This window comes from Ischnura elegans, chromosome 3, assembly GCF_921293095.1.
Source record: "Ischnura elegans chromosome 3, ioIscEleg1.1, whole genome shotgun sequence".
In the NCBI taxonomy this organism is placed as follows: Eukaryota; Metazoa; Arthropoda; class Insecta; order Odonata; family Coenagrionidae; genus Ischnura; species Ischnura elegans.
This window is the reverse complement of record NC_060248.1, coordinates 35,132,778-35,145,530: the sequence shown is the minus strand read 5'-3', so window position 1 is coordinate 35,145,530 and position 12,753 is coordinate 35,132,778. Positions and strand designations below refer to the sequence as shown.

Below are 12,753 nucleotides of genomic sequence, written 5' to 3'. Positions count from 1 at the left end.
TAGTTGAGACTAGTATTTAAGATTATTAAGATTGCTATTTCATAGTGCTACTTGTGGAAAATTATTACGCGTTACCAGAGAGGAGATACTTGCCAGAAAACCTCCTCTCCCCCTCGTGAGATTGGTTGAGAATGGGCCTGACCCCTTGCCCACTCCTAAACGCCTCAAGTAATTAATGAATGCCCCCATGTGACAAACTGCTGGTAAGTTTTAATTTACAAGTAGTGGAAGTATTTTGTCAAGCGTAAAATTAATGTTGTTTCAAATACTTATTAATGTGGGTGAATAAAGAATATGAGTATCAGGACGAAAAATATTACTCGATCAAAAAATCGTTCCAAGATACGAGAAATTAACGCCAGCAACTGAAGGAAGTAGTAAAAAAAAGGGGCAAAGCGGCGTAATCGTCGAACAGCTTGAGACATCAGCTGACGAGGCGGCGTGAGGTGCATGAGTCATAGCGATTAACGGTCTTCCTTGTCTAGCATTCTCACGACCTCTGTCGGCACTGATGTTAACTATGTCGAAGGAAGGTATCATAAATACCCGAATTAAGCTGAAAATCAACGTAAAGAAAGCTCGGCTGGTGGGTGATAGCTGTGGGCCGCGAGGTTGGGGGGATATTAATTCAACGAAGAAAAATTCGAGAAAAAAATTAATTCAAATTTCTCCAGAGAAGAGTACTTTTTTTTTGGTTTGCCTAGATTGCATCATGGGCAAAAATATGTCATCTATTACTGGAAATAAAGGAGGTATATGTAAGTTTTAAGAATGGAAGGATATGACCTAGAGCTAGCTGTGGAAGCAAACAATAAATATAATTATATTGAGTTTATGGGAGGGTGAGGAAACCCGCCTTCAAACACTTTCATGGAATTTAAATTAACAATGTTGACTATAAACAGTAATTGAAGTGATGAGAGATTTTTCTATAACTATAAAAAATAAAACTTGAGATTGATAAACCCCCTCCAGAGTGTATCTAGTATGTGCCCATTTTTCTTCCATTTTCCCCCAATAATATTGAAGTTTCCCCAGTGAAACATCAGACGTTTTTTTTCCAAAACCTCTTCATTTTCTTTCAGATACAGTTTTTTTGTCTTACTCCTTCGAGTAACTCTCCCATTTCTTTTTCTTGTCAATAATCCCTTTCTCCCTTCATCAACATTTCCTTGAGAACATTAAATATTAGCAGTTACATATCAATAGTATTTAAACATCAACAAGAGTTCACCCTCAAACGCTGCACCAGGGAAGATACAAACACGTTCATTTCCGTATTGTGTCAGTTTAACCTCCCGCCGTTCCTTGTCACGCTGACAACTCAGCGCTTAGTTGGAAGCATTGCAAAGTAGATGGCAGCACATTGCAGACAATTTCAACCTTGCTGAACACTTGCAATGAAGGACGCAACGGCAGCACCATACGGTTATTAGACAGAGGGCTGTGGAATTTCCATGGAATTTCCTCTGGATTGTGCTGCCATGAAAGTAGAGACGTCGTTTCTTCTGACTATCACTTGCTCAGAAGATGGAGCCTTTCTTTCTTATCAAAGCGGATTTATGAGAGGGCGGAGGGGGCGGCCGTACCCCCCTCCTATCTCTCTGAGGAAAAGAAACATGTGTAATTGTGTATTCGCCCACTTGATTGAGTTTCATTGATAATTTTTCCAATTTAGAGTAAAATTTTAAATTTATATTTTACTTCTTCAATAAAATATACATTGATAACTCAATGAAGCGGCCCCTACAAGGTCAATTTTATTGTATAATATTTTGGTTTGTGCAATATAATTGATCTTATGCGGGCATTATTGAAATGTTGTGCAATATGTATGGTGTGATTTTCAAAATATTTAAGATATATATTGCGCAAACGGGATAATTTTGTGCCGCCTAGTTAGCAATATTGTGCAATATCATGCCAAGTATTCGCCTAAACCACGCGTTATTATCAAGGGTGATAGGAAAGCCGAAAACGATTTTTTTTTACTTATTGAGGTGCATCGTGGTTTTCCGGCTCTGTGGGATGTGAAGTGCAAAGATTATGGCATAGAGCAAAGTCGGTCGGCAAAGTGCGGCTTCAGAGCCGCATATAGCTCTTTGGCCTATTAAGTGCGGCTCTGGCACAAATATCCACGGAAAGGGCAAAAATATTTTCATTAGAAATAAAAACTAGGTTAAGAAAAATATTACATCTTGTTTTGATAAAGTAAAATTCTTCTTTAATACAAGCATGTCCGACCAACCCTCACACCCTATTATGCCCGAGTGGGCCAATATGAACCAATATGATCATGTTTGCATATTTTACTCAAAATAATTAATTCCTTCCCAGTTTATTTATTAATATTGTTTATAATGCATTTATTAGGAGCGTAGTAGAAAATTTAATTAGACGAAAAATATTAAAATTGCAGTTGTTCAACAATTTGTATGGTGCCATGGGAAACTAGCTTCCACAAATTTGTGAATACCCATAACTTTTCCTCTGATGGGCTTGAGAGGTACAATGAATTTCAATGGTATCCGGTTAAAAAAATTAGTAACATTTTGACAAAAAATCAGTGTAAACACACACCGTTACATTGAATACAAATGAAAAGTAGAAAGGCTTAAAATTGATTTGATAGCCTGGGTCAAAATGAGCAATCCGGGCATGGCAGGTGTAAGTGATGAGAAAAAAATAGAAAAAATATTAATATCAGGCCTAACTTTTGCACAGTGGTAAACCGAACTGAATAATTAAAAGTAATGAAATATGAGTCTAAAATATTTCTTCCTTTCAGAATAACCAACATAAATATTCTCTTAAGGGTCAAATTGACCCAGCCGGGCATTCTAGTGTTAAATCGAGAACATGCACATTTTTTGTTTAAATTAAAAGATAGAATGGTAATTAAAATTTTATATTGTCGTAAAAATTCGTAACGAACATTTTTAGTTTTCAACGAGTTTAATTTTATTAGTTTTCGTAAACGTAAACACAAACCATGTACAAGCTACCGGCTTAAATTGTTTGTGTAAGTTTTCGGCGTACTCCGGTGTGATACAAAAGTTCCACGAACATTCGCGCGCATAATTTTTCTAAAGTAGTGGGGGTACAAATTGGTATCACAGACCAGCAGTTGCAGTGTGAACAGTTTTGTCCCATTTACCGTGTCTGCCGTAGGCCCGTCTTAGTAAGAAGTTCTTGTATTTTTCAATTTAGCTGCACATCTCACAGGTATTTTTATACGATTTTATTACACCAGCTATATATGTTTGTGGTACCGGTACAAATTTGTAATCGATATTTCGATAACTTCTCTAGCCACCCCAATTAATATGGCTAAAAATGAGAAGATGAAAACTGCGAATTTAAACTGAGTGGACCGAGAATTTTGCGTTCATTCAAAACTTGAATGAGCTTCCGACAAGTCTTGTTTGTAAGGCGAAATTCGCGCATAACAAGTAGTCAAATTTAGAAAGACACTTTACAAGGGAGCACGCGCCATTTAGTACTAAATATCTTATTAAAACGTTTCGCGTTCCTGTTCCGGAAATTAATGCATTTCTCCTTGTGAAGGGCGTTCACTATCCAGAACTAATAGACGATCAGTGGATCCAAAACTTTTATTTTATGGTAGACGTTACGTCTCATCTAAATCAACTTAATCGTAAATTGCAAGGGAAAGCAAACTTAATTTTTTTGATGCTAGAAGAAGTAATAACATTCGAAGCATTCGAAAACAAATTATCCATCTTTGCTGAGGATTTTGAGAGGGAAACATTGTTTTAGTTTCCGACCCTGCTGAATCATCGCCAAGAAAATAATTCCTCTATTGATAAACATCATTATAAAACAATAATCTTAAGCACGAGGGAAGAATTTCTCAGCAGGTTTTAGGATTTTAAAGACAGCAGAGCAACTTTAGCATTAGCAATGCTACGATAACCGATTTGATATTTTCTCCTTTTGAAATTGCCATTGGTAGCTTTGAAATACAATAGGGTGGTTTCCTATTATTTTTTTATTGCCTAAATCGAAAGATTATTACTCCTGGAGTACGTATTTAACGCATTTAGATTTTTAAATGACGATATCTATTTTTCGCGATTAAACGAAAAGTGAAAATTTTCAAGCACGCGAAAACGCGACGGGTAAGTATGAATGCCGGGAAATATCTCGGTGTGACGTATTTCTCGTTCCCGCTGCCGCCCTGAGAGGTGACCTTGAGGGAGGCTTGAGCGCTGATACGACGCAGGCTGCTAGCGGGTAGCTGAGTACCCTGCTAGCTGGTAGCGCTTGGTTTAAATAAGAATTATTAATACCTTATCAAACGAAGAAAACTTTCCGACCTTAGCCAGTTTTAATAGGTGATTATTAAGACATGTTTCCCTGAGCTCTGCGCCTCATGCATGCATTGGTAACCTCAGACGATGTATAACTCCTATCTACTCGTATAGAAACTAGGTCCCTGTGACGTCACGTGGAGTGGCATCGCGTGGGCGCCAATCTGGCCTTTTTCAAATGAGGATAAAAATGGACCATTGCCATTCGTCTAAACCGGTATTTCTAAAACGAAATAATTTGCTATATTATGATTACACTAATGATGGGTAACGAATCGAAATCAATGCCTTTCGTTTTCTTTGATGAAGGAAACTACCCTATTGCAGGATTTGGAAAAAGAAGGAGATGCGGCGCTCCAAATTCGAGCGTCTTTCCGTTGAATTGGAAATGTTGGAGAAGAAAAAAATGTGATCTTAGTTCACAACACAAGTGGTCCGCTTTGATTGACCTGGAGAAGGAAGACATGATCATTTTCATCCCTTGGATTAGTATTCCTGACTCTTACGATCAGCTGAAAAAGCTCGCGTTCGCTGTTCTTTCCCTTTTTGGTTCTACATATATATGAGAACAATCTTTTTCAAGTACGAACATTATCAGTAAACTGAGAAGTCGTCTTAATGATGAGAACTTGGAATCATGCCTAAAATTGAAAACAACAACATACAGACCTGATTTTCTCGAACTTTCCAAGGAGATGCAAGCACATTGTTTGTATTAATAAATACTTATTAAATATGAAATTTAGTTTTATTTAGTGTACTACTTTTAATGCAATAAATATTTACTAAACAAGCAGATTTGGCTCCCAACTTTTTAAAAATTGTTGTTATGTTCATATTTGGCTCTTAGGCTAATAAGTTTGCCGACCGCTGGCATAGAGCAAGTACATATATTTACCTACTCTATGATTATAGTAATCGTGCTAAAAAGGGGGAACAGTGCGATCTGCTGATAGCAAAGTACCACGAAAAATATCCGGATGCTGATAAACAAGCAGTAGTGAAAAAATGATTTCCTTGCGAACAAACTTTCGGAAAGAATTAAAACGTGTTTGAAATGCAGAGAAAAGTGATTATTATCACGCAGCACAAATCACTTTCACTCAGCACGTTGACTTCATGAATATCTGGTAGGGACGGTTGGCACAATGCGGTCGTACGTCTGTGCTCGCGATTGTTCAATACATTGCACAATCTTCAATATCGCCGTCAAACGTACAATAATTTGCACAAACCAAAATATTGTACAATAATAATAATCACCGTCTTGGGGCCGCCGTCTAAGTATTACGTATGCATCCCACATTGCATAAAAATGTTGAACGTCAATTGGCCGCTTAAATTACTCATATCTCACTTAAATATCAATAAAAATCTACATTGTTTCCGCCAATTCCTTGCTGTCTTCAAGGCTTCGAAATTAAAATACTTTGACAGAAAGAGTGAAACAGGGATTGAAAATCTAGTCTGTTTTTTGTAAAATATTGGAACAGGAGAATAGATTCCCACTTTCATTCTCATCTGTCACTGTACCACATTTGAGGTTTCATTAATTTTTTTGAAGCCGAAAATTTCTCTTTATTTACCGAGGTCGACTAACTATAAGAACATATACATGTAAATGGAGAGAGGATGATCATCGAGCCGTAAAAACGCACAAGAGGAGTTTTGAGAGTGAAAAAGAGCTTAGTGAGTACCTATTCCATCTTATAAATAAAAGCGTTTATTTTCTCATTTCTGTCACTTGTGTGTCTTCCGAAAGTGCTTCCTGGACGGAAGAAGTGAGCCAGGCCTGGGTGCTAATTCAGTATAATATATATGAGCTGTGATGTTGCATTTCCGAAATGACCACATTACTCGCGGTAACTGTTTATAACTCTCCAATTTCCGTGCGTTACCGTTTGTTGACTTGTGTCACAACAGTCGGCGACACACAGAGAATGGAACACGAAAACCGCGACGCAAGTCGACTTGTGTTGACGTGTGTCGGTGATTGGAAAGCACCCATTCGTAGACACGATGGCCGCTCAAATGAATCGTTCATTGAATCGATCATTGCTAAAGTAAACGAATGTCGAAATGAATCGTTCCAGAGAAAGAGAGACTTAAAAGTGAGCCGTTACTCGCGCGCCGAAGTCGGTCACCAATTGAATTTCCGAAAAATGCCCCAACTTGGCTTTATATGTGATGCTATCCGATTTTGAGCCCGAAATCGGAGATACAGAATAACTCCCATGGCGTTGCCGGGCAACCCTCGCGACGCGACGTCACGCTTTTTTTGTTTTGTTTACGACCCACCCAACAACGATAACACTACTTCTCAAATGTAGTCAACAGCCCGATGATCGTCCGCATTCGGCTCTCTCGAAGTTCACATGATAGGTAATCATTGCTAATCATCTAGCTTGTGAGATTTGGGAGGACCATCTTCGAAAATGATCGTCACGTCTTGCACGGCCATGTTCGGCGCGAGGCGCACGAAGTCCTCCAGGTATTTCACTTCGCTTGAGGGCGGGCGGTCAAATGGATAACCCATCGCGCGACTGTCGGGGTACTTGGAGTCGCGCACACCGCAATAGCTGCTCCTATCCCATGGCCTATCTCTTGGTTGAACCTGAAGAAAAACAAATAGATCGATTTTTTATTTCCATATTGAATCATTCAAAAACAGCCAAAACGGCTTTTACATTGAATAGACAACTTAAAATCTGCAGCTTTAACAAATATAAACTATAACAAAACTATAGAAAGGATATAAAATTAAAGAAAAAAAAAAGATTCAGAAGATGGCTTTTCGAAGATGCCTCTTGAATGATCTGATGGGCATTGAAAGATCCAGGGAAGGGTGAGTAGTCGAGATGATATTGAAAGAGGTAGGGAGTCTGTAAAAAAGTGATCTCTGAGAAAGAGAAAGACGAAATTTCGGTTGGTGTAGTAGGTGATTATTACGAAAGGCGCGGGTAGGAATGTGGAGTGAAAAGAAAAACAGTGTTTCTAAGATCGGAACTTGCCATTTAAGGCAATGTAAATGATATAAAGGTCATGAAAATTCATACGGGAGGATAGTGGGACCAATGATAGGGCAGACATTACTTTAGCCCGAATATTGCAATTGATGTTTCTCCTGTCGGCCTCAAAGCAAGGATGGCGTTCTAAACTAAACGAAAGTCAAAACAAGTAAAATTTCAATAATTTCGTTCCCTGGAGCGAAATGTATAAACGAAACGAAAAAGAATTAAACCCGGGGAGCTAAACTCGGGGTCGGAAGGAAATCGGAGTCAAAACTACTTCGGGTCGAAACTAAACTAAACCTTTGGGACGAAACGAAACACAATAATGTTTCGCACCGGAGCACAGTGACATATTTGTAGTGACGATGAAACATTGAGCATAGAAATCGAATGGCCAGTTTGCATTCACCATTCTCCTGTTTGTGGCCAAAATATGAGTGCCTCTGGCGGTAGGCGCGCGTACCCTGTATATTATGAATAAACTAATGGTGGGTAAGGAATCGCAATCAATGCTTTTCGTTTTCTTTGATGAAGGAAACTACCCTATTGAGTGAGGGGGTGGGAATCCAAGGGGTACGAGTGATTATCTTTTCTAAAGAGAGTCAGATACAGAAATTAGGAAAAGAGAGCATACGCGATCAACTTGATATTCATTAGTGCATTTTATTTTCTACCCGATATCAGCACAGAAGAGAGACTAACTCGTATCCTCATTTAACCATTCTTCGTACTCGGCGTGTGGGTCGAAACTAAACCGTTCGGAGGTGAATTACATGGTCCCTCCGCAAGTGAGGTAACCTTGGGGCGAGGCTTTGGACGCTGATGCGACGCAGGATGCTAGCAGGTAGCAGAGTACCCTGCTAGCTGGTAGCGCTTGGCTTAAATAAGGATTATTAATACCTTATCAAACGAGGAAAATTTTCCGACCTTAGCCAGTTTTAATAGGTGATTATTAAGACATGTTTCCCTCAGCTCTGTGCCTCATGCATGCATTGGTAATCTCAGACGATGTAAAACTCCTGACAACTCGTATAGAAACTAGGTCCCTGTCACGTCACGTGGAGTGGCATAGCATGGGCGCCAATATGGCCTTTTTCAAGTGAGGATAAAATTGACCATTGCCATTCGTCTAAATTGGGATTTATAAAACCAAATAATTTGTATATTATGAATTAACTAATGGTGGGTAAGGAATCGCAATCAATGCTTTTCGTTTTCTTTGATGAAGGAAACTACCCTATTGAGTGAGGGGGTGGGAATCCAAGGGGTACGAGTGATTATCTTTTCTAAAGAGAGTCAGATACAGAAATTAGGAAAAGAGAGCATACGCGATCAACTTGATATTCATTAGTGCATTTTATTTTCTACCCGATATCAGCACAGAAGAGAGACTAACTCGTATCCTTAACTCCACTGATTTTGTTTCAATTTCAATGCAGTTTCAGCATAGATGCAAGGCACTGAGTTTCAAGGTTGTTTCAGCTGAGTTTTTTAAAACTAGCTTTAAAAAGTTTCAAGGGAGATTTTTTATGAGACTCCATGGGAACCTACATTGATCGGTAGAATACTATTATTAGAATTAATTATCCTTCATGTTTTGGAAAAAAGTTGTAGCAAGAGGATATTACTCACCAAGTCTATTTCTGCATCGGACACCATGACGAAGAGTTGATATGGAGAACCTTCAGGGGTTCCTTTAGGAATGAGCATGTTCTGTGGCCACCCACAGCCGCAGAATGCATCTTCTTCGTTTTCAGAACAAGGCCACGCCAAACTACATTCCAATAGCGAGAAGTTTCTTCCCAGTTTCCGTGTGACATTTGAATCGCGAGATTGTCGACTTATCTTGTTTCCTAGAGGATCATTCGTCACTGGAATCGAGAAATAGTAACGGATCTCTGTTATGTTTACCTTAGCAGTTCTCTCCATAATCTCAACAAAAGGAAAATGTCATACTTGTGACCTTTAGGATAGCATGATAGCATAATGATTACATGGCTGGCGTTAAAGTTTTTTTTGTCTCGATGCGCTTCAGGACCAGAATTATCCATAAAAAAATCCTTAACAGTAGAGAATGATAGGGTCATCATAACGTAAAATACTTAATCGACTGAAATAAACTTGACAGCACGTTGCTTTACCCACTGAAGTCAATAATTCATGTCTTATGTAAGAGTTTAATGAACAGCCTAGTGACGAGTCTGGTCTAGAGTGAAGTATAGAGCTTTATGCTGCGGAAGCCAGAAGCATTGGCACCCAGTAAAGGATGGCGAGAAAAGACTGGAGGCGTTTGCGATGTGAGTGTGGAGAAGAATGGAGAAGGTGAAATGGACGGAAAGGAGGAACGACGAAGTGGTTGAAACGGTGGATAGGGAAAAGAAGCTCCTCCATTTAATCGAAGTGAAAGCAGGTTTCGCATTTTTAATTACCCTGACATTCCATGTCCATATGTTACTTTTTGCTTTCTTCTTGTCTATCATCTAGGTTTTCTTTGAACAAAAAGATGGAGACCTCGCTGCTTTGAACGAAAACCGCCCTCGAGGGCCGGGCCCCGCAATAAATTCTGAGTCTCATCTGATTAAGCTCAATGTTTTCAGGGAAGAGATAGTTGGTAGGGTTCCCCAGTTACATTCCAACAGTTTTTTTTTACCCCAACACGTGGACTACAATTCGTCTGGCTTTTTCCCTTCGACTTATCTGGCTTGGGTGCCCTTACCGAGAGTGATTGAGAATAACTCCCGCCAGTGCAGCTCGAGGGATCATAGGGACACGCAAGTTTTTAATGGCCGTGATAAGGTGTAATACCAAGGGAAAGGTGAAAATTTCAAACAACAGTTATTTTGCTCGTATATTAGCTACAAAAATCACGTCATTTTTCATAAAAATTATTGTGAACGTTTACTACATAGAAGTCTGTTTCTTCGTACAAGCCGAACATGGACAGCTGTCATAAAGTGGGAAAAGTAAAGGACCATTTTCTAAGGTTATGAAGTCAATCACAACATATATAACATCTCGTCAATAAATGTGATTTTTCCAGCAATTTGAGGAAAAACAAATCTTTATCAGAAATTACCTCTCTTATTCAATCAGACTTTTTTCTCCGAAAATGTTTCACAGAAGGAAGAATAAAAAAATAGTACATTGCGGTTTTTCCTTTCATCAAGTTCACATAAGCCTTGAAAGAGACCGTGTCTCTGCTTTGTCACCCGTATTTGTTAACGTTTACATCCAGAAATCAATTAATGAAATTAAAAAATAGGCTCCGTGAGTGAATATCCATGGAGAAAAAAATTAGCTTGCTAAGATCTGCCGATGACATAGCCGTCATAGTAGAAACACGGAAGGATCTGAAAAATATTCTGATTAATATGGGTAGGGTAATGGGTAAATACTAACTGAAAATAAACTCAAAGAAAGCCAAGATATTAGCATGCACCAGAGAAGAAAAATTCAAGACTAATGTTAAAATAGGGAGGCAAGCGTTGGTGTAGGTGGATGAATTCTGATATTTGGGAAGCAGGATCACTAGCGACGGGAGAAGCAAGAAAGAAATTATCAAAAGAATACCCCAAGCGAAGAGAGCATACCAACAAAAAAGAGACCTGCTAACAGCGGGAAACTTAAATATGGAAGTAAGGAAACAATTTATACGAACCTACATTTGGAGTGCGCTCCAATATGGTGGTGAGGCATGGACAATGATAGCAGCGAAGACAACAAGGATATAGGCCTTAGAAATATGGTGCAACACATGGGTGTACCCTGTGAGGGGCAGGAGGGGGGAGCTGCCCCCCCAGAATTAAAAATCGCAAATGTTTTTAAGGAAAATAATATTTTTCAAGGGAATAATTTTAAAAACTAATGAAGAGCTGTTACAGTTTCCTTAAAATGTTGATTTCATTCACGTTTTCCATGCTTAACTCTTACCCGCGACTTGAACAACCATGGCTTGCCCCCCCTGTTTTGATCCTGGATACGCCCTTGATGCTACAGAAAATGATGAGAATCAAATGGATAAACCGAGTTAGTAATGGGGAAGTCCTAAGAAAAGCAGGAGAGAAGGGAAGCCTCATGAAAACCCTAATAAGGGGACGCAACAGCCTTATAGGCCACATCTTGAGACATGATGGCCTGATGAAGACGATCGTCGAAGGACAAGTGGAAGGCAAGAATGGAAAAGGAAGACCCCGAACAAAATATATGGAACAAGTAAAGAAAGATGTGAAAGAGAAGAAATATATGGGTGTGATAAGATCAGCTGATAGGAGAATTGAGTGGAGAGCTGTGACAAACCAATCTTAGTATTGTTGACCAGTGATGATAAACTGATGTGTACTCTATGGGCGCGTTCCGAAATTCACTGGCAGTACGTAGCAGTAAATAATAATGTCACTCAATCGTGACGCTTTCCTCCGCAGGAACTGACGGAAGTCATTGTTCGATTTTTTTTGCAACACATTGACCGTTTTTTACTAACATTTAGTACGCATTCAAATGAAATATATCCACTTATAATTCCAATGGCAAGTTGTGTGCGATTAAGTCTGATTACATGAAATTTTTGGTTTGCAACTTCGTTTGATTTACCGAAGGTGTTTTGAATAATATCCCACGATACTCCAGTGATGTTTGAATATATACTCCCGACAAATCCAAAGCAAGAAGCTATTACGAGAATTACGTTTTCCATGCATGGATTATACGTTACATTAAGTATCGAAGTAAAGGAGGATTTGTGATAGATGCACTTTCTTGTCCTGCCATACTGGTTTAATGTGTGAGCATTGATTAGTATGAGAATGTACATTCTCTTACATTTCTGAGAGGCGTAAGATTCACAGATTTATATTTTATATTATTATAGAGGATCCAATGAATTTAATTGACGTGAAAAATTTGAACTTTTTGATGATGATTCCCGTCTTATTCCGATTAACGACTGTTGTGGAAAAGTGTGAGTTGTAGGTAGTGGTTATTTTAATTATGTGTAGGATATTCATCTTACTTTACACTGTTCTACCTCGTCTGTTTAAGTTTCAGGATATACGCATGAATTGCGTCAATTCATGAAGTACTAAATTTAAGATAAAATAATGCGTATATCGAGTTTTACTTTGCTTCAGACATGAATTAGGAGTTAACCAATTAATTCTTGTACTGACACATTTTTTATTGTTCTCCATTACGTTTAAGCGTAGAAATTCTAATAATTAAAGGCATTTTTCCACCTGTGATTGAAGTATTTTCAAGTTTATCCTTCACTAGTGAGTCTCCTCGATTGCAATTGGTGTAACATTATTTCAGGCCGCAAACCATCAATTTCTAAGTTTTCTTGTTTCAATTAACTTAAGAAGTGGTCATTGCAGGATTTAAAAATTTCCAGGGAAGCTGTCGATGGCAGCTAC

General features: G+C 38.7%; 1 protein-coding gene across 1 annotated transcript in view; it reads right to left on the bottom strand.

The window, feature by feature from the left end:
- Positions 1–6,675: 6,675 nt before the first annotated feature.
- Positions 6,676–12,753, bottom strand: part of LOC124155163 (phenoloxidase 2-like) — a 45,197-nt gene continuing 39,119 nt past the window's right edge. The window contains exons 12-13 of the mRNA XM_046528880.1: positions 8,978–9,216; positions 6,676–6,948 (exon numbers count right to left, since the gene is read on the bottom strand). Coding sequence (XP_046384836.1) covers positions 6,727–6,948; positions 8,978–9,216 — 461 coding nt within the window. The 3' untranslated portion in view covers positions 6,676–6,726. The remainder of the gene's footprint in view (positions 6,949–8,977; positions 9,217–12,753) is intronic.